At 51.9% G+C, this 23514-nt stretch overlaps 1 protein-coding gene across 5 annotated transcripts in view; it reads right to left on the bottom strand.

Annotated features, from left to right (window-relative positions):
* Positions 1 to 23514, bottom strand: part of ASTN2 (astrotactin 2) — a 907524-nt gene that overhangs the window by 255348 nt on the left and 628662 nt on the right. For all 5 annotated transcript variants that reach the window (XM_066367319.1, XM_066367321.1, XM_066367320.1 and 2 more), the window contains 2 exons: positions 15677 to 15801; positions 2773 to 2877 (listed from right to left, as the gene is read on the bottom strand). In XM_066367319.1, the coding sequence (XP_066223416.1) occupies positions 2773 to 2877; positions 15677 to 15801 (230 nt within the window). The remainder of the gene's footprint in view (positions 1 to 2772; positions 2878 to 15676; positions 15802 to 23514) is intronic.

The raw sequence follows: 23514 nt of genomic DNA, 5'->3' as shown, positions 1-23514 counted from the left end.
GGCCCAGGCTCAGCAGATACTCTGCATCTTCTTATCTGATCCCTGGCTTAGCTCCCTGGGACACCGCTTTCCCTTTCTGTTTCGGCCATGGCCTCCCTAAACAGTCAGAAGTTCTCTCTCTACATTGCCAACGGTCTCCTTTGCTGCTCTGTTGTCCTTAGTCCGGCGCCAAAGAGACCCAAGTCCTCAGTGCCCAGCATGCGGCCTGCACTGCAATCGCTCAACAATGACTGCTCCCTTCCCTCTCCTTCCTGCAACTGCCAGGTCACCAAGTCATTCCTCCAGGAGCCGTAAGACCTTCCTGGGCTCCTCCCCACTACTGGATACAGCCAATGGCCCTATCTGAGCACGCTAGGCCTCCAAGGACATCTCCCACGAACCACCTGCATCAGGCTTGGTTTTCTTATTTCTCCTGAATATGACATAGGATTCCTACCTTCCTTTCTTCCTATCCATCCTTCATCTTACCTCCAACACACACACACACCACACACACACACACACACACTACCACCACCACCACCACCGCCACCACCGCCACCGCCGCCGCCCCTGAAACACCCTCTCCACTTCCTGACTAAGCCCCACCTGTGCTTCCGGACCCTGGGAAGTCACACCCCAGCCCTGGGAAGCCTTTCACACCACCCTGGCCAGGGTACCTAGTCTCTGCACCCTCAACGTGCTCCAGCGTGAAAACAGAAGCTCCGTCCCGCTGGTCTCTCCACGTCCTCCCCACCGCCACCCCACACGGTCCCCGCCTGGCACGGTGCAGGACACAGCGGGCATGCCAATCTCCATTATCACAGAACGACCAACTCTGGACCAGCTCCTCCCGTGCTACATCAAAGTAAAATGCCGACGAGCGAGCTCTTTTTCAACATTAAAAATGAGCTCCAATTTGCCAACATTTTAGTTACAAGGGGGTTCTCGGGGCATCGTTATTGATTAATTAAAGCAGATCCACTTTGCAGTCCTAACGGGAACATCACAGCTGCATTACTAAGTGTGACGTGAGGGTGTGGCCGTGGGGAAAACTATTCGGGCTCAAAGAATGGGTGCCTGATGGGAAGGACCTCTCCCCATCACCCTGTTAGCTCATGGAACTGGGTAATTAACACAACAGCGTTAATGATGAGATGGCATCTGCTAAATCATAAATAACATCAGGGAGATGCCCTGTGGCTCCCTACCCCGGCAGACAAAACCGCAATTAAATCCCCATTCTACTCCTGTCTTGACCTCCCTGGCTGTGTGATCTTGGGCAAATTCTCTAACTTCTATGACCCTCGGTTTATTAAAAAAAAAAAAAAAAAAAAAAAAAATGGAATCAAAACTGCCTTGTTTGCAGGACCGATTTAAGTCCTAGGATATTAAATGCGGTAAAGTGCTGGCCGATGCCAGCAATAATTACCATTTGTACTCGTTAGAGAATCAACGATTCCCTGGTCCAACAACTAACACGTGGCTCGTGAATTAGGCGATACTGAGAAAGAAAAGACAGGACCCGAGCTGGGGGTTGTAAGGGGGCGTTGGGACACTAACCCAGCGGCGGTTTTGGGAGCGAGGGCCAGGGTAGAGACCCTAGGTCTGGCCCCATATTTCCCAAACCCTTCGCTCATTCCTTGCTTTTCGGTTTTCATTTATATATATTTTTTATTCCGTCATCAAACACGAGCACTAAGCGCGTGTGGATTCTCTGTCACAGGAATCTAGGACCCAAGTCCCTATCCGCAGTCTCAGAGCTGCAGCCGAGACAGAAGGATTCGCACAGGACTCAGGCACCTGGTGGTGCTTTAATAGAGGTGGTTGCTCTCCGGGAATTTCTTGAGTTATTCTGAGGGGACTGGAGAATGCGTTGAGTGTCCCTGAGTATCCCCTGGGCAAGGAGATCCAGACGGGGGAACAGCATGTGCAAAGTCACAGAGGCATGAAAGAACATGTCCCATTTGGAGAGCTACAAGTTGTCACCCCCAGCTCGGGCTCGGGCTTCACGTGGGCATGTGTGGGCAACGCATGTAGGAGTGTATGTGTTGGGAGAGGCGCGTGTGTTGTTCTCGTATAGCAGGCTGGCAGGAAAAGAAATCATCCAGGAGAGACCAGAGGGATCAGTGCCTGAGAACTTAATATCCACAAACTTGAAATGTTTCAAGATCATAAATGTGACACTCCGCCCTGTTTATCCTCCCACACCCTGCTCAGACACTCCTTCCTCCAGGGGGCCTCTCTGACTTCCCAGAGGGAGAGCTCCCTCCTCTGCGCTGCGGCCCTTCCATGATTGTGCTGAGCCTCCTGCAGTGTGCAGGCCTCACGGTCTGTCTCGTGACTGTGCTGAGCCTCCTGCAGTGTGCAGTGTGCAGTGTGCAGGCCTCACGGTCTGTCTCGTGACGGTGCTGAGCCTCCTGCAGTGTGCAGTGTGCAGTGTGCAGGCCTCACGGTCTGTCTCGTGATTGTGCTGCCCCTCCTGCAGTGTGCAGTGTGCAGTGTGCAGGCCTCACGGTCTGTCTCGTGATTGTGCTGCCCCTCCTGCAGTGTGCAGTGTGCAGTGTGCAGGCTTCACGGTCTGTCTCACGATTGTGCTGAGCCTCCTGCAGTGTGCAGTGTGCAGTGTGCAGGCCTCACGGTCTGTCCCGTGATGGTGCTGAGCCTCCTGCAGTGTGCAGGCCTCACGGTCTGCCTGCTTGCCCACGTGCTGCCCCGGTGAGCTCCTTGGCGGCTGCCTCCCCGGTGCCAGCACAGCCAAGTCCCCCAGCTGCCCCGGGCGGCGGTCCTCACCTGCTGAGAGGGTGATGGTGCTGAGCTTCACGCGGTACAGGTTGCTCCGGACCCTCCACTGCTGCACCATGGGGTAGCCCATGGCTTCGTCATACCTGATGTCTCCTGGGGGAGGGAAGAGGAAGGCCGCGTGAGCCCAGCAATGACAGGCCTCGCGCCGCACACCCTCCCTCCCCTGCCGCCCGGGTGATGCCGCCTCTTCTACACAGGCAGAGGCTGAGCCTCAGCGTGTGGGCTCTCTCAGGGGCGGACATTTTCTGGACCCCAACTCCAGACCTCTTCCCAGCCTCTGATTTCACCCCAACCCTGCCTTTAATCTCTGTCCAACAGCTGGGGAGGCCCCTTGTACCCTACAAACAAGAGTGGGTTTATGGTCTCATCTGACCCCGTTGGCAACTTTGCCACTGGAAACCAGACATCTCAGTGCATCAGCTGCTACCTACGCTGACCTTAATCCATAGGCACATTGTGAGACTCAAGTAAGGTAACTAGAAATGCTCTACGTAAGGACCAGGGGCACTGACATATAGCCCGTTCGCCACGGACTGTCTGCCAACAGCTACTTCACAGGACAGCGGCACCGCCGGGCAGCTGCGGCAGAGACCAGGCTGAAAGCCTAACACACGTGTGGTCTGACCCTGTCTGTTGGCTGACCCCTGTGCAGACCAGTCTCCTAACACGGAAGACGAGATGGTCACAGGTGTCATGCAGACTGCAGGTGCAATCAAAGGCTGCCATTTCAAGTTAAGACCGAGAAACACTGTCTAAAGAAAAAAAAAATCAAACACTTTGTTTTAACATACAGCAGCTTCTCGGTACTTTGAATAGATGACTAGGCGTATAACAGGTACTGTGCAGCATTTTACAAAACGTTCTTGGATCACCGAATCCCTTTTCTACAGAGAATCCACTGGGACTCAACATTCCATAGACCCCGTTTTGGGAAACGAAAGTATAGATGAGGAAATAAACAACAAGAACAGGACAAAACATTAGCCAGCAGTGGACCCTGGGTGGATAAGGGATTCTTCTTTTCTGATGTATATGCATGTCTGTTTTCTAAATGTCCTTCTCTGGGCGTTCCAAGCTCCCCTTTTCATCGGCAGAGAAGGCGTACATGAGGAAGGCTAGTCACATCGCTGTTATTATTGTCCTTACGGATCCTCTGTCAACAGCAGGGCAGGCGCATTTCCCATGCCTTTCTTCTGCCCCCTGGTGAGGAGGCCCTTAAAGAGATCTTTGATACCGAGATTAAAATGCAAATCTCATTGGAACAAGTGCTTTCTTCCCGGACACCACTGCAGTATTACAGTTGTCCATTACTGTCAACTTTTTTTTTCCCTCTCTCCTTAGCCTTTTCAGAAATAATATCATTTTCTTAGAGGCTTTCGTTTGAAAGTAAAATATTCATGATCCCCAAAGATAGGTCCCCTGGAGCGAGGCTGTTTTGTTATGAATATGTCCTCTCTGTTTATCTGCTCTGCCTGTGCCGTCTGCCTCTGAGAGGCTGGGGGGGGGGGCACGACAGAAGGGGGGGAGCAGGGAGGGCCGAGTTCCATTCAGTCAGGGCAGAGACCAGCGTGCACCGGACAACCAGACACCAGTGCCCAGGCAGCCGCTGCCCGCCTGGTCATGCTCGGCTTACTCAGACCAAGCTTGCAGGGGGTACGGGGTACCAGCAAGCGGGCCCACCCCCAGGAGAGGGAGGCAACGCATATGAACACGGGCTGCTGGTGGCATGCCACTTGGTGGGTGAGGTCCAAAAGGAAAAAAAAAAAAAAGCCTGCTCTTCTGGTTATCAAGAGATTTCCCAAATACTCTTCTCTGCCTCTTCGCTCAGCCCGGGGCTTCCCCTGTGTGGTCACCCCTCCATCCCTCACTTCTCCACACGGGTCCTTCTTCCCCTATGTGTGGTCACCCCTCCATCCCTCACTTCTCCACACGGGTCCTTCTTCCCCTGTGTGTGGTCACCACTCCATCCCTCACTTCTCCACATGGGTCCTTCTTCCCCTGTGTGTGGTCACCCCTCCATCCCTCACTTCTCCACACGGGTCCTTCTTCCCCTGTGTGTGGTCACCACTCCATCCCTCACTTCTCCACACGGGGTCCTTCTACCCCTGTGTGTGGTCACCCCTCCATCCCTCACTTCTCCACACGGGTCCTTCTTCCCTGTGTGTGGTCACCCCTCCATCCCTCACTTCTCCACACGGGGTTCTTCCTCCCTGTGTGTGGTCACCCCTCCATCCCTCACTTTCTCCACACCGAGTCCTTCTTCCCTGTGTGTGGTCACCCCTCCATCCCTCACTTCTCCACACCGAGTCCTTCTTCCCCTGTGTGTGGTCACCCCTCCATCCCTCACTTCTCCACACGGGTCCTTCTTCCCCTGTGTGTGGTCACCCCTCCATCCCTCACTTCTCCACACGGGTCCTACTTCCCCTGTGTGTGGTCACCACTCCATCCCTCACTTCTCCACACGGGTCCTTCTTCCCCTGTGTGTGGTCACCCCTCCATCCCTCACTTCTCCACACGGGTCCTTCTTCCCCTGTGTGTGGTCACCACTCCACCCCTCACTTCTCCACACGGGTCCTTCTTCCCCTGTGTGTGGTCACCACTCCATCCCTCACTTCTCCACACGGGTCCTTCTTCCCCTGTGTGTGGTCACCCCTCCATCCCTCACTTCTCCACACGGGTCCTTCTTCCCCTGTGTGTGGTCACCACTCCATCCCTCACTTTCTCCACACCGGGTCCTTTCAGGATTCCAACACAGAACAGAGCTCCTCTAGAGGGACACCAGCTTCCTGAGGCTGACAGTGTGCTCTGTGTTTCCCACTCCTGCAGAGCCTAGAACAGGGCCCAATGGACAGCAGGCTCTCAGTAAAGAACAGTGTACCAGCTCACTCTCACTCATGAACCCACCCTGGGTTCCTCCTCCGTCCCTGACCCCATCCTATATCCTACTCCATCACCCAACTCTATCCTACATCCTACTCCATCACCCAACTCTATCCTACATCCTACTCCATCCCTGACCCCATCCTACATCCTACTCCATCACCCAACTCTATCTTACATCCTACTCCATCACGCATCTCTATCCTACATCCTACTCCATCACCCAACTATATCCTACATCCTACTCCATCCCTGCCCCCATCCTACATCCTACTCCATCACCCAACTCTATCTTACATCCTACTCCATCACCCATCTCTATCCTACATCCTACTCCATCACCCATCTCTATCCTACATCCTACTCCATCACCCAACTCTATCCTACATCCTACTCCATCACCCAACTCTATCCTACATCCTACTCCATCACCCAACTCTATCCTACATCCTACTCCATCACCCAACTCTATCCTACATCCTACTCCATCACCCAACTCTATCCTACATCCTACTCCATCACCCAACTCTATCCTACATCCTACTCCATCACCCAACTCTATCATACATCCTACTCCATCACCCAACTCTATCCTACATCCTACTCCATCCCTGACCCCATCCTACATCCTACTCCATTACCCAACTCTATCTTACATCCTACTCCATCACCCAACTCTATCCTACATCCTACTCCATCACCCAACTCTATCCTATATCCTACTCCATCCCTGACCCCATCCTACATCCTACTCCATCACCCAACTCTATCCTACATCCTACTCCATCCCTGACCCCATCCTACATCCTACTCCATCACCCAAATCTATCTTACATCCTACTCCATCACCCATCTCTATCCTACATCCTACTCCATCACCCAACTCTATCCTACATCCTACTCCATCCCTGCCCCCATCCTACATCCTACTCCATCACCCAACTCTATCTTACATCCTACTCCATCACGCATCTCTATCCTACATCCTACTCCATCACCCATCTCTATCCTACATCCTACTCCATCACCCAACTCTATCCTACATCCTACTCCATCACCCAACTCTATCCTACATCCTACTCCATCACCCAACTCTATCCTACATCCTACTCCATCACCCAACTCTATCCTACATCCTACTCCATCACCCAACTCTATCCTACATCCTACTCCATCACCCACTCTATCCTACATCCTACTCCATCACCCAACTCTATCCTACATCCTACTCCATCCCTGACCCCATCCTACATCCTACTCCATCACCCAACTCTATCCGACATCCTACTCCATCCCTGACCCCATCCTACATCCTACTCCATTACCCAACTCTATCTTACATCCTACTCCATCACCCAACTCTATCCTACATCCTACTCCATCCCTGACCCCATCCTACATCCTACTCCATCACCCAACTCTATCCTACATCCTACTCCATCACCCAACTCTATCCTATATCCTACTCCATCCCTGACCCCATCCTACATCCTACTCCATCACCCAACTCTATCCTACATTCTACTCCATCCCTGACCCCATCCTACATCCTACTCCATCACCCAACTCTATCTTACATCCTACTCCATCACCCATCTCTATCCTACATCCTACTCCATCACCCAACTCTATCCTACATCCTACTCCATCCCTGCCCCCATCCTACATCCTACTCCATCACCCAACTCTATCTTACATCCTACTCCATCATGCATCTCTATCCTACATCCTACTCCATCACCCATCTCTATCCTACATCCTACTCCATCACCCAACTCTATCCTACATCCTACTCCATCACCCAACCCTATCCTACATCCTACTCCATCACCCAACTCTATCCTACATCCTACTCCATCACCCAACTCTATCCTACATCCTACTCCATCACCCAACTCTATCCTACATCCTACTCCATCCCTGACCCCATCCTACATCCTACTCCATTACCCAACTCTATCTTACATCCTACTCCATCACCCAACTCTATCCTACATCCTACTCTATCACCCAACTCTATCCTACATCCTACTCCATCCCTGACCCCATCCTACATCCTACTCCATTACCCAACTCTATCTTACATCCTACTCCATCACCCAACTCTATCCTACATCCTACTCCATCCCTGACCCCATCCTACATCCTACTCCATCACCCAACTCTATCCTACATCCTACTCCATCACCCAACTCTATCCTACCTCCTACTCCATCACCCAACACTATCCTACATCCTACTCCATCCCTGACCCCATCCTACATCCTACTCCATTACCCAACTCTATCTTACATCCTACTCCATCACCCAACTCTATCCTTCATCCTACTCCATCACCCAACTCTATCCTTCATCCTACTCCATCACCCAACTCTATCCTACATCCTACTCCATCAGCCAACTCTACCTTACATCCTACTCCATCACCCAACTCTATCCTACATCCTACTCCATCACCCAATTCTATGCTATATCCTACTCCATCACCCAACTCTATCCTACATCCTACTCCATCACCCAACTCTATCCTACATCCTACTCCATCCCTGCCCCCATCCTACATCCTACTCCATCACCCAACTCTATCCTACATCCTACTCCATCACCCAACTCTATCCTACATCCTACTCCATCCCTGCCCCCATCCTACATCCTACTCCATCACCCAACTCTATCCTACATCCTACTCCATCACCCGACTCTATCCTCCATCCTACTCCATCACCCAACTATATCCTACCTCCTACTCCATCACCCAACTCTATCTTACATCCTACTCCATCACCCAACTCTATCCGACATCCTACTCCATCACCCAACTCTATCCTACATCCTACTCCATCACCCGACTCTATCCTACATCCTACTCCATCACCCAACTCTATCCTACATCCTACTCCATCACCCAACTCTATCCTACATCCTACTCCATCACCCAACTCTATCCTACATCCTACTCCATCACCCAACTCTATCCTACATCCTACTCCATCACCCAACTCTATCCTACATCCTACTCCATCACCCAACTCTATCTTACATCCTACTCCATCACCCAACTCTATCCTACATCCTACTCCATCACCCAACTCTATCCTACATCCTACTCCATCACCCAACTCTATCCTACATCCTACTCCATCACCCAACTCTATCCTACATCCTACTCCATCACCCAACTCTATCCTACATCCTACTCCATCCCTGACCCCATCCTACATCCTACTCCATTACCCAACTCTATCTTATATCCTACTCCATCACCCAACTCTATCCTACATCCTACTCCATCCCTGACCCCATCCTACATCCTACTCCATCACCCAACTCTATCCTACATCCTACTCCATCACCCAACTCTATCCTACATCCTACTCCATCACCCAACTCTATCCTACATCCTACTCATCCCTGACCCATCCTACATCCTACTCCATTACCCAACTCTATCTTACATCCTACTCCATCACCCAACTCTATCCTACATCCTACTCCATCACCCAACTCTATCCTACATCCTACTCCATCACCCAACTCTATCCTACATCCTACTCCATTACCCAACTCTACCTTACATCCTACTCCATCACCCAACTCTATCCTACATCCTACTCCATCACCCAACTCTATGCTATATCCTACTCCATCACCCAACTCTATCCTACATCCTACTCCATCACCCAACTCTATCCTACATCCTACTCCATCACCCAACTCTATCCTACATCCTACTCCATCACCCAACTCTATCCTACATCCTACTCCATCCCTGCCCCATCCTACATCCTACTCCATCACCCAACTCTATCCTACATTCTACTCCATTACCCAACTCTATCTTACATCCTACTCCATCACCCAACTCTATCCTACAACCTACTCCATCACCCAACTCTATCCTACATCCTACTCCATCCCTGCCCCCATCCTACATCCTACTCCATCACCCAACTCTATCCTACATCCTACTCCATCACCCGACTCTATCCTACATCCTACTCCATCACCCAACTCTATCCTACCTCCTACTCCATCACCAACTCTATCTTACATCCTACTCCATCACCCAACTCTATCCGACATCCTACTCCATCACCCAACTCTATCCTACATCCTACTCCATCACCCGACTCTATCCTACATCCTACTCCATCACCCAACTCTATCCTTACATCCTACTCCATCACCCAACGCTATCCTACATCCTACTCCATCACCCAACTCTATCCTACATCCTACTCCATCACCCAACTCTATCCTACATCCTACTCCATCCCTGACCCCATCCTACATCCTACTCCATCACCCAACTCTATCCGACATCCTACTCCATCCCTGACCCCATCCTACATCCTACTCCATTACCCAACTCTATCTTACATCCTACTCCATCACCCAACTCTATCCTACATCCTACTCCATCCCTGACCCCATCCTACATCCTACTCCATCACCCAACTCTATCCTACATCCTATTCCATCACCCAACTCTATCCTACATCCTACTCCATCACCCAACTCTATCCTACATCCTACTCCATCCCTGACCCCATCCTACATCCTACTCCATTACCCAACTCTATCTTACATCCTACTCCATCACCCAACTCTATCCTACATCCTACTCCATCACCCAACTCATCCTACATCCTACCTACTCATCACCCAACTCTACCTACATCCTACTCCATCACCCAACTCTATCCTACATCCTACTCCATCACCCAACCCTATGCTACATCCTACTCCATCACCCAACTCTATCCTACATCCTACTCCATCACCCAACTCTATCCTACATCCTACTCCATCACCCAACTCTATCCTACATCCTACTCCATCCCTGCCCCCATCCTACATCCTACTCCATCACCCAACTCTATCCTACATCCTACTCCATTACCCAACTCTATCTTACATCCTACTCCATAACCCAACTCTATCCTACAACCTACTCCATCACCCAACTCTATCCTACATCCTACTCCATCCCTGCCCCCCATCCTACATCCTACTCCATCACCCAACTCTATCCTACATCCTACTCCATCACCCGACTCTATCCTACATCCTACTCCATCACCCAACTCTATCCTACCTCCTACTCCATCACCCAACTCTATCTTACATCCTACTCCATCACCCAACTCTATCCGACATCCTACTCCATCACCCAACTCTATCCTACATCCTACTCCATCACCCGACTCTATCCTACATCCTACTCCATCACCCAACTCTATCCTACCTCCTACTCCATCACCCAACTCTATCTTACATCCTACTCCATCACCCAACTCTATCCTACATCCTACTCCATCCCTGCCCCCTATCCTACATCCTACTCCATCACCCAACTCTATCCTACATCCTACTCCATCACCCAACTCTATCCTACATCCTACTCCACACCAACTCTATCCTACATCCTACTCCATCCTGCCCCCATCCTACATCCTACTCCATCACCAAACTCTAATCTACATCCTACTCCATCACCCGACTCTATCCTACACCTACTCCATCACCCAAACTCTATCCTACCTCCTACTCCATCACCCAACTCTATCTTACATCCTACTCCATCACCCAACTCTATCCGACATCCTACTCCATCACCCAACTCTATCCTACATCCTACTCCATCACCCGACTCTATCCTACATCCTACTCCATCCCTGACCCCATCCTACATCCTACTCCATCACCCAACTCTATCCTACATCCTACTCCATCCCTGCCCCCATCCTACATCCTACTCCATTACCCAACTCTATCTTACATCCTACTCCATCACCCAACTCTATCCTACATCCTACTCCATCCCCTGACCCCATCCTACATCCTACTCCATCACCCAACTCTATCCTACATCCTACTCCATCACCCAACTCTATCCTACATCCTACTCCATCCCTGCCCCCATCCTACATCCTACTCCATCACCCAACTCTATCCTACATCCTACTCCATCACCCGACTCTATCCTCCATCCTACTCCATCAACCAACTCTATCCTACCTCCTACTCCATCACCCAACTCTATCTTACATCCTACTCCATCACCCAACTCTATCCGACATCCTACTCCATCACCCAACTCTATCCTACATCCTACTCCATCACCCAACTCTATCGTACATCCTACTCCATCCCTGCCCCCATCCTACATCCTACTCCATCACCCAACTCTATCCTACATCCTACTCCATCACCCGACTCTATCCTACATCCTACTCCATCACCCAACTCTATCCTACCTCCTACTCCATCACCCAACTCTATCTTATATCCTACTCCATCACCCAACTCTATCCGACATCCTACTCCATCACCCAACTCTATCCTACATCCTACTCCATCACCCGACTCTATCCTACATCCTACTCCATCACCCAACTCTATCCTACATCCTACTCCATCACCCAACTCTATCCTACATCCTACTCCATCACCCAACTCTATCCTACATCCTACTCCATCCCTGACCCCATCCTACATCCTACTCCATCACCCAACTCTATCCGACATCCTACTCCATCCCTGACCCCATCCTACATCCTACTCCATTACCCAACTCTATCTTACATCCTACTCCATCACCCAACTCTATCCTACATCCTACTCCATCCCTGACCCCATCCTACATCCTACTCCATCACCCAACTCTATCCTACATCCTACTCCATCACCCAACTCTATCCTACATCCTACTCCATCACCCAACTCTATCCTACATCCTACTCCATCCCTGACCCCATCCTACATCCTACTCCATTACCCAACTCTATCTTACATCCTACTCCATCACCCAACTCTATCCTACATCCTACTCCATCACCCAACTCTATCCTACATCCTACTCCATCACCCAACTCTATCCTACATCCTACTCCATCACCCAACTCTACCTTACATCCTACTCCATCACCCAACTCTATCCTACATCCTACTCCATCACCCAACTCTATGCTATATCCTACTCCATCACCCAACTCTATCCTACATCCTACTCCATCACCCAACTCTATCCTACATCCTACTCCATCACCCAACTCTATCCTACATCCTACTCCATCACCCAACTCTATCCTACATCCTACTCCATCCCTGCCCCCATCCTACATCCTACTCCATCACCCAACTCTATCCTACATCCTATTCCATTACCCAACTCTATCTTACATCCTACTCCATAACCCAACTCTATCCTACAACCTACTCCATCACCCAACTCTATCCTACATCCTACTCCATCCCTGCCCCCATCCTACATCCTACTCCATCACCCAACTCTATCCTACATCCTACTCCATCACCCGACTCTATCCTACATCCTACTCCATCACCCAACTCTATCCTACCTCCTACTCCATCACCCAACTCTATCCTACATCCTACTCCATCACCCAACTCTATCCTACATCCTACTCCATCACCCAACTCTATCCTACATCCTACTCCATCACCCGACTCTATCCTACATCCTACTCCATCACCCAACTCTATCCTACATCCTACTCCATCACCCAACTCTATCCTACATCCTACTCCATCACCCAACTCTATCCTACATCCTACTCCATCACCCCACTCTATCCTACATCCTACTCCATCACCCAACTCTATGCTACATCCTACTCCATCACCCAACTCTATCCTACATCCTACTCCATCACCCAACTCTATCCTACATCCTACTCCATCACCCAACTCTATCCTACATCCTACTCCATCCCTGACCCCTATCCTACATCCTACTCCATCACCCAACTCTATCCTACATCCTACTCCATCAGCCTATTCTATCCTACATCCTACTCCATCACCCAACTCTACCTTACATCCTACTCCATCACCCAACTCTATCCTACATCCTACTCCATCACCCAACTCTATCCTACATCCTACTCCATCACCCAACTCTACCTTACATCCTACTCCATCACCCAACTCTACCTTACATCCTACTCCATCCCTGCCCCCATCCTACATCCTACTCCATCACCCAACTCTATCCTACATCCTACTCCATCACCCAACTCTATCCTATATCCCCACCGCGGGATGGGGGGAGCAGATGAAGCTCTGGGGTGGGGGAAGGTCATTTTTCCTGGTAGTTAAAACAAATAAACTTTTAAAATGTAACAGCTCCTTCATTACGACACTTCCAAAGACACCCCCACCCCAAATCAAAACAAATAATTCTAAAAATTCATTCCACTCCTGTGGAATCACAATGTACCAAGGATTTTACATCCATGATCTCCAATTAGCACCACAAACCTAAAACATACTTATTACACCCCATTTTTCCGGAGACTTAGGCTCAGAGAGGGAAACTGCCCAGGGACACACAACCATCAGTGACAGATCCAGGGTCCTTTCTGTCGGAGCACAGCTCCTCCCCAAGGACCATGGCAATGTGGCTTTCGGAGGTGCTGAACTCCCCACCACTGGGGGCATGCACGAGGGGTACCTCACTCAGCAGGGATATTGTAGACCTGGTTTCCTCATCAGGAAGGAGGAGCAGACTAGCAGCCCTTTAGAGTCCGTGTCAACTGTGTAATTCTATGATTGCGTGAGAAACGCGAAGTCAGGAGGGCACAGCACTTCTCAGACACATTTTGCAAAACATCTCTGCACCCATGACTTCCGGTGCCCTACGCCCGGCCTCCTCCTTGAAGCAGGGCAGGCCTGGGAGCAGACATAGCACAGTGGCCACAGCGTCAGCGCTGGGAGTCAAGGCCAACCGGGCTTACATCCTGACTGCACTTTAGACTAGCTGGGTGGTCTCGGACAAGTTAGATGACTTCTCTGCCCAGTGGAAAAGGGAATGATAACACCCTGACAGGGTTGCGCAGGTCCAGGCACACCCAGCGCCTGGCCTGGCCCCCAGGAGGCTCGCGGTGTGTGTGGGTTCTCCCCTGCCTGAGATCAGACGGCCCGGGCAAGGTTTCCGAGAGCTTGCCAGCGACAGAAAGGAATGCAGCCTCAATCTGTCATGTTTCAAGGGTCTCCCCTGGGGCACAGTTTCCCTCTCAGCCAGATGGCTCCCTCATCCCGCACACCGACCACTCTCCCTGGGCAGTGGCGGAGATAACCAACTCCCTATCAAAAGGGCCAGATCCAGGCCCTTCCACCTCGGGAAAGTCCCCAAGAAAAAGGCAGGAGAGGAATGGGGAAAAGACGGCGAGGAGCAGAGAGCCACTGTGGGGTGGGAGAGAAACACGGAGCCTCGGGAGAGGCTGCGGAAGCTAGTTTCTCAGTAATGGAGAGAGAGCTGCAGAGTAGAGTAAGAAGGGCAGACGACCCAGAGCCCTGGGCCCTGGTGCTAGTTCTAGCAGATCTGCTGTGTCACCTTGGGCTGGTGCCTTCACCTCTCTGAGTCTAGATTCCTCATCTATACAATGGGGACCACAATACCCACCCTGCAGGATGGCTCAGCACCGACATTCAAAAACAACTCGGGTAACTGAAGTGCTTTTAAGTGAGAGCGGCTCTGGCTGGAGGTGGGGGTCTACTGATTTTACCTTAGAACGACTTAGAAATGAGCCTCGTGAAATAAACCAGGCACAGACAAATGCTACATGACCTCAGGCATACACAGACAAGAAAAAACTTGACCTCGTTACAGTTACAGCAGAGTATAGAATGGGTCAGGGGCGGGGAGAACGGGGAGCCGTCAGTCAGAGGGTCCGAGGGTTCGGTTATGCAGCATGAAAAAGTTCTGGAGATGTAAGAGATGTAGGCGTGGTGACCACAGTTAGTGCTAGCCTAGTGACCACTTGAAATCTGCCAAGAGAGTCGATCCGGCCTGGGCTCCGGGTCTGGAGCCTGGGGCAGCCCCGGGTTCTGCGCAGCACAGAGGAAGAGCCCGAGAAACGGCAGGTCCCTTCTGCACCCCGTCCCGGTGAAGGGGAGACCTGGCGGGGCCCATCCCGGAGGCGCCTGGAGGCCAGGTGTGTGGTCGGGACGGCGGCGGAGGGGTCCGCGCGCGTGCGCGTCTTACCAGTGAGCAGCTGGAGGTCCGGGAGGGGCTCGGAGAGGACCCCCCGGCACTGCTCCTCCACCGGCAGCGGGATCACCAACAGCCCGTCGGCCAGCTGGGGGAAGTCCTTGATGAAGTTGTTCTCCCTGTGGAGAGGAGCAGAGAGACTGCCAAACGGGGGAAGTGGAGGCTCTGGGGGCTGCCGGGCAGGAGGGGAGGGCGCTTGGCGTCCGAATAGAGGCCCGTGGGTGGGCAGGCGGCTTTGCGGCCCGGCCCCTGGCTCCCTGGGTCCCAGCTCTGAGAGCACGCTGCTGAGGACAGGCTCTCCCTTCCAGCAGGCTGGGGCTCCAATCCTGGCCCAGCACCTACGGGGTGTGCAAGCTTGAGCAAGCTGCTGGTCCTCTTAGCACCTCAGTTTCCTGGTCTATAAAGTGAGACCTCAGGGTAGTTATAAAAACTCAGTGGGCTAAAGCTGTCAGTTGCTGAGGGCACAGTCTGAAGCTCTGTAAACGATGTGTTTGGCAGCTAAACGCCCCTGTGCCTGAGCACTGATGATGGTGAACCAGGCTGTGAGGGAACTGAGAACAGCAAAGGGGGGCTGAAGAAAAAGGGGGTGAGGTGAAGCGGGACAAGGGGTTGAGAGAGTGGGTGTTCGTTTGTTAAAGCAGACGGAGACCTTTTGGCTCAAACTCCCCGTTAGAGGGGAAATCAAGGCCTGGAGAAGGGCAGTGACTCGCTCACCAACACCCACTGGGTTATACCCGAGCCCGCTCTCCCCATTCCCTCCCGGCCCTAGTAATCCTCCTGCCCTCACTCGGTCAGGGGCCTCTACCCCTTGTCTGTAGGAAGGGATACAGGAGACAGACCTCGGGTGACCTCAGGTTACTGAACCCTGAACAAACAGTAATAATGCATCACAGGGAGGCATGCTTTCATCTTCTAGATAACTGAGCCGCCTAAAAACAGAACAGCCTGCCAAGAGAAAAGGTGAGCTCCCTGTTTCTGGGAGTGTGCAAGCAGGTCTGTGTTAAAAGCTGACCTTTGAGATCCTCGGAGTTCAAGACACTGGTTATAATCTGGTGAGGAGCAGAAGGGGGAGAAGGGGGAGGAGAAGGAGGAGGAGGGGGAGGGGGAGGAGGGGGAGAATGGGGAGGGGAAGAAGGGGAGAAGGAGAGGAGGGGGAGGAGGGGGAAGAGGGGCAGGAGGGGGAGTAGGGGGAGAAGGGGGAGGGGAAGAAAGAGGAGGAGGCTGAGGAGAGGAGGAGGGGGAGGAAGGGGAGGAGAAGAGGGGGAGGAGGGGGAGGAGAAGAGGCGGAGGAGAAGAGGGGGAGGGGGAAGAAGAGGGGGAGGGGGAAGAGGAGGGGGAGGGGGAGGGAGAAGAGGGGAGAAGGAGGAGGAGGGGGAGAAGGAGGAGGGAGGAGGGGGAGAAGGGGGAAAAGGGGGAGGGGAGGAGGGGGAGAAGGGGAGAAGGAGGAGAAGTGGGAGAAGGGGCAGAAGGGGAGGAGGGGGAGAAGGAGGTGAAGGAGGAAGGGGGAAAGGAGGGGAGAAGGGGGAAGCGGGGGAGAGGGGGGGAGGAGAAACACAAAGGGAGGGGGATGCTTATCACTTCATTTGCAAATGAGAACCAGAAAGAGGAAAACAGAATCCTTGGCACCAAAGCAGCCCCTCTGAAGCCTGGATGTGGGCTGTCACCAACAGCTGAGAAGCTGTCAGGCTGCTGGGCTGTTGGGCAGCCTGGGTCGCCTTCTGCCTGTACTCCACATCCCTGAGGACCCACCCCAGGCACAGCGAAGCTTGCCATCGATTCCTTAACTCAGTGAACACCTTCCCTGGGCTGACCCCGGAGCAAGTCAGAGCCCCGAAGAGGAGACCCTGTCTCCTCCTCAACGTCCCCGGCCTCTTCACTATCGTCATTGTCACTGTCATGTCGAATAATTCAGTTCCTGAGTTCTTGTGGCTAAGCACTTTACATCCGTTTCAGCATTTAATCTCTACCTGCAAGGTAGTTGTTACCTTCATCTTATGGATGAGGAAATAAACAGGTTCCGAGTGCAGAGGTAGCAGAAGTGGGATCTGAACCCAGGTCTGTCTGGCTGCAACCTGGGTAGCTAAGCGCCGGACCTGGGGCTGTCTGCCGGGCACGCACGTGCACCATGCCGAGCTTTAGGCCCGTGTGTGTACATTTAAGCACGCTATTTTGTGTGCCTGTGTGGGTGTGCCCTACTTACTTGTCTGTGGCATCTGCCTAGGTGTGTGTGTGTGTGTGTGTGTGTGTGTGTGTGTGTGTGTGTGTGTTGTGAGCCTTTGATTCTCCTGCAAACCCGAGTCTTCATCTCAAATCCTCCCTGGCAATGTCTTTATAACCATGGAGGACGGGAGACGGAGCCCCCATCCCCCCCATGGCCCTCCCCTCCAGCGCCCCTGCCTCTGGTTAAGCCAGCTTGCTTTCACTCTGTGGGCAAATCCAACCCCAGAGGGGCAGCGGGAGGCAGCACAACGGCAGCCTCAGGACGGAAGGGGACCCCGCTCATGATGCTGCATCTTGGAGGAAGGTTTTCCCCCCTGAGCTTGGAGGAATTGGGGAGGGACTGGAGGAAGCACCTGAGAAAGGGAAAGGATGGAAAGGTGGCGGTTTGCAGGCCAGTGTGGAGGGAGACTAGGAAGAAGCAGAGAGCGTGGCAAGACAGCCACAGCCAAGACCAAGGATGGTCCCCCAGGACGGGGCCCCTCCACAGCCGTCCGGGCGACGGCTGTCCTGTGAGGCCTCTACCAGCAGAGGGCGCCCAGGGCCTTCATATCAAGCAGCAGTCTCCGGAGGGAAAACAGGATGGGGACCTCGGTCAGGGGGAACATTCCCGTGGGTGGGCTGTGAACCCCAGTGGGAACCAGGTAATCACCCACCTGGGACAGGTGGCGGGGAGGCAGGCAGGGTGCTGGCTGAAACTCGGTCAGAAACTTCTCAGAGCCTGTGAGTGAGTGAGTGAGACTGTAGGTGTGAGTTTAGTAAAAACTACCAGGCAACTAATCCTCGTAGCAGGAAGACAGGAAGAAGGATGAGTAGTATTAACTGATTTATCATATTTGTCAATCATCAACAAATAGACTGTGAGCCAATATATGGACGTGTGTTGTTTTAACCACACGGAAACTCTAGGAGACAGCAGCTATTTTATTCCCCCCCCCCTTTTTTGTAGATGAAGAAATGGGTGATCAGAGAGTTTAAGAATTTGTCCAAATGAGGCCCACAGTTAGGAAGTGGTGGTGGCCTAGACCACACTGCAGCCAGTCGGGCCCCCAGCTTCGTGTTGGCCACTCGGTGACCACGGTTCAGTGAATCACCAGAGAGCCCAGGCCCTCCGCCCCTGGGATGACCTGAGGTCAGGCAGTTCACTTGTTCACAGTCAGAGAGGAATGAGCTTTTGTGCCCAAGGATGGGGCTGTGTGCATGCGTGCTTGTGTATGTATCTGTGTGTGTGTGTGTGCATCTGTGTCTGTACATAAGTGGACATTGTGTTTCAAATAGCAACTGGGCCACCATCCCTTTAAATAGACATTTCCCCCAAATATCTCTGAAAACAGCTCTTTCTTAGTTGATATTATATGGAAACAATTAAACAGATTTTAAAAATAGATTCTGGGCCCCGTGGACCCGACATCTCTGGGAATGAGAGAGCTAATCCACCTCACATTCACGGAGGTCTCCCACGTCCGAGGGACGGCTCTGCCCTGGGGAGACTGCAGTGGGAAGTCAGGGGAGGTGCCTCCGTTCACAAGGATGGTCCGAGGTCTCCAAGGCCTTCAGTGCTCATCCTCTGCCTGCCCCTCCTGCCCTATTTAACGAGCCACTGCCCTCTCTTCTGCAGCTGCACGGAGTGTCCCTTGATTCCTTTTACAGGCCATACCAGCTTCCTACAAATGGTCCTATTTGCTTCCTACAAAGTGCCCTCTCTCTGGGAAGCTCTTGCCCCCCTATCCCCTGCACCTGGCCCACTCCTGCTTATCACTCAGACAATCCATCGTTTCTCTTTGACAGGACCAATTCTCCTGCTACATGGGACCAAGACTACGCCTCAGTCCCACTTACTGCTCCCCACTCCAGGGCAGAGCACCGCGCGAGATGCGTGTAAAGTGGACGCTAGATGAATATATGTATGTTGCGGAAACAGAGGGAAGTCACCGAGAGATGCAAACAATGTGTGTATGACCTACATCATTGATAGAGTCCTACCTAATGTTCTATCCCAGGGTTCCAGCATGCTTCAGGATCCAAGGGACTGTGGGGGTTGGTGTCTAAGATTCCAGCTCTTCCACAGGAAGCTAAAAAACCTACTTTCTTGCCCTGGCTGGATAGCTCAGCTGGTTAGAGCATCGTCCTGATACACAGAGGTGGCAGGTTCCATCTCTGGTTGGGGCACATACACAAACAGATCGATGTTTTTGTCTGTGTCTCCCCTTTCTCTTTCTCTAAAATCAACAGATAAAATTAAAAAAACAAAACAAAACCTACTTTCTAACTTCGTATGTGCATAGGTACTCTGGCTCCCGAGAAGTTCAGACAGGAGCCAGGAACACCCCTGAGCTAGTGGGGACCAGACAGGAAAGGTGATCTCTCTAAGCCAGGGTTAGTCTGATTGCGCATGCCTGTGTGCGTGGGCGTGTGTTCACACGTGGATGGGCGGGGTGAGGTACGCCCGCGGGAAGCAGGACTCTCTGCTAAGAAACCACCTTTTCCATGAAACCGTTCCGTTTCCTCCAGCAGGAATAACTCTCTGCCACGCATCCTGCTCAGGGACGAATTCCACAAGTGGTCTTGGGATCGTAGAAAGGTCACGGGCTCAAAAGTCACACAAACATGGATCCAAATTCTGGCTGCGTGACCCCAGGGAGGCCACTTAACATTGGATGAGCCTCAGTGACTTCATCTGAATAAAGGTCAGAAGGAGTTCAAGTTCAAGGGGCCGGGAGGAGGATCCGGGTAAAGTTACCTGTAAGCTCACCCCCTTTCCTGAATCCCACACTGGATTCTGTATCTCTGGAGAGCCCCAGAGAGCCCAGCAAGTGCCTGCTCACAATATCAACCCCCTTAGTGTCTGCTGGATTGTGAATGGAGGGGAGGGGCGGGCTCCTGACCCTCCTCACCACCCGCATGTGACCTCTACGTGGCGCAAACCTGCAGGGCATGTCCAGGGCAGAGGCGCCTTGTCCATTTCCCCCTGACCAGCGGTACTAACAGCAACAACAAGCAAAGGAAGCAGGACTCAAGTGCCACCCTCCTCCATCCACTCCCCCACTGCCCCTGGGTTTTCCTCCAGCTAGCCCCCTTTTAAGAATATGTGTGAGTGTTTTTGGATACATTAATACACAGCCACCAGCTCTCTCACTCTCTCTCTCTCAGAGCCCATCACCCCTATGTTCTGGTGAAATTAGCATTTAAATTGAGGTTATTTCAGGGAAGTAAATCATCCCTCCCGAGAAGCCATCGCTGTCTGCAGCCTTTTCTTAGTGGAGGAACACAGGGAACTTTGGCCTGGGAGCGACTTGAGTTTGCAGCGAGGGGTCCACTCTCCCTGGCTCCCCCGTAGGCTGCCCAGAGCCACCTGAAAGGGTGGCATCAAGCTCTCAGCGCCAATGCAGACAGCTCCCTTGGGTGCAGCTGTGCCCCGTCCCTCACCCCCAACTAAACAGAACCTTTCTGCCACAGGAGGCAGGAGGCTTGTGCTGAGATGTGATTTCCTCTGTGAATCAAGCAGTTGGGAGACCTGTTCTTACGGTGGTGGCTTTGTCACTGCCTGGCTGGGTGGTTTGGGAAAGCTGTTCCCGGTCTCTGGAACGGGGAGAGGCGGAAGGCTGGAATGCAAGAGTGAGTTCTCTGAACCAGAGATAGAAAGGCACTGGCCTAGGTTTCGTCCATCCCAGAGGTGCAGGAGTCCCCAGGGTCTGGCAGAGTTACACCAAGCTCATCTTCAAGCTCCGCCCCTCTTGGGGTGGAGCTTAGTTAGAAAGTCTGTTCTCCTGGGCTCCACTTCTTAGTTATGGGTCTTCATTTACCGTATTCCCCATGTATAAGACGCACCTTTTCTCTTTTTAAATTTGGGGTCTAAAAACTGGGTGCATCTTATACAGTGGTTGTAGTTTTGTGTTTTTTTTAACTTTCATTTTCCACCTGAGGAGTTGTATGAATTTTATGATGAATAAAACTTGAGTTCTGGCCCTGGCCGGTTGGCTCAGTGGTAGAGCGTCGGCCTGGCGTGCAGGAGTCCCGGGTTCGATTCCTGGCCAGGGCACACAGGAGAGACGCCCATCTGCTTCTCCACCCCTCCCCCTCTCCTTCCTCTCTGTCTCTCTCTTCCCCTCCCGCAGCCAAGGCTCCACTGGAGCAAGGTTGGCCCGGGCGCTGAGGATGGCTCTGTGGCCTCTGCCTCAGGCGCTAGAATGGCTCTGGTTGCAACAGAGCAACGCCCCAGATGGGCGGAGCATCGCCCCCTGGTGGACATGCCAGGTGGATCCCGGTCGGGCGCATGCAGGAGTCTGTCTGACTGCCTCCCCGTTTCCAACTTCAGAAAAATACAAAAAAACAAACAAACAAAAAAAACTTGAGTTCAATAACTTTATATAATACATTTTTTTTTCAAATGTCGGGCCCCAAAATTAAGGTGTGTCTTATGCATGGGGGCATCTTATACATGAGGAAATACGGTAAGTTCTCTGGCCAAGCACTCCAGGCTTAGTCATTCTTTCATTCAACCTTCCATCAATTCATTCACTCAACAGATCTTTCCTGTCATGTGACAGGCACTGGGGATACAATGATGAAACAAGACATTCCCTGTCCTCAGGTTGCCCCCATCCTGGTGGGGGCCACGTATACAAATGCTGCCTCCTTAGCATGTGCAAGGTGGATATGGTTTTGAAAATGTTAAAATGGAGCGTTCTTATTACCCATAAGTCATAATCTGCCATGGCACCTGCCCGCTAAATCAAAGGCACTCATCCCTTAGGTAGGAAAGGGGATTCCACCTGGGAAACAAAGCGGGGTCGTCGCCGCCCAGTTCTGCATCTCAACGCTGACTTGGCAGTGTCTTCAGCTAGACCAGGGGTCGTCAACCTACTGCCCATTTCTGTATCTCTGTTAGTAGTAAAACTTTCTAACCACCCACCGGTTCCACAATAATGGTGATTTATAAAATAGGGAAGTAACTTTATAAAATTGATAAAGCAGAGTTACAGCAAGTTAAAGCATATAATAATAATTACTTACTAAGTACTTTATCTCAGATTTTTGCTAAGTTTGGCGGAATAAATCTTTATAAAACAATTTACTATAGTTAAATCTATCTTTTTTATTTATACTTTGGTTGCTCCGCTACCGCCCACCATGAAAGCTGGAATGCCCACTAGTGGGTGGTAGGGACCAGGTTGACTACCAATGAGCTAGATAATAGTTTCTAACACCAGCCTGTGCTGGGGGTGAGATTCCGTTTTTATATCAAAGCCAAGCCTGGCCGACTCTGATCATAGTTTTATTTTAATGTACAGATGGCGCAGGCTGTGACCTCAGGGGAGCTCCCACCAGAGAGGAAAGAGGAGAAAACTCTTCTTTCTTGCCAGTAGTACCAGGAAGGATTGCCCAGGAGAGAAGAGCGGGACTAAATGTTGAAACTGGAGAATCAACAGCCTTCTTTCACATTTTCTGGAAATCAATACCCTCTCCCCACTCACCCCAACCTTGAGGGTGGTGGTGTCAACATATTCCTAAGATCCTAACAAGGGTTTGGGTGGAAATCCCAGGACAGGTGAACAATGGGGTTTGATCCCCCAAATCAGGTTGTGGTCGGACAAACTCAGCCCCCCAGTCCTGAC

The sequence above is a fragment of the Saccopteryx leptura genome, chromosome 2, assembly GCF_036850995.1.
Source record: "Saccopteryx leptura isolate mSacLep1 chromosome 2, mSacLep1_pri_phased_curated, whole genome shotgun sequence".
NCBI lineage: Eukaryota > Metazoa > Chordata > Mammalia > Chiroptera > Emballonuridae > Saccopteryx > Saccopteryx leptura.
The sequence above is the reverse complement of the archived record's forward strand: the minus strand, read 5'-3'. Positions and strand labels throughout refer to the sequence as shown.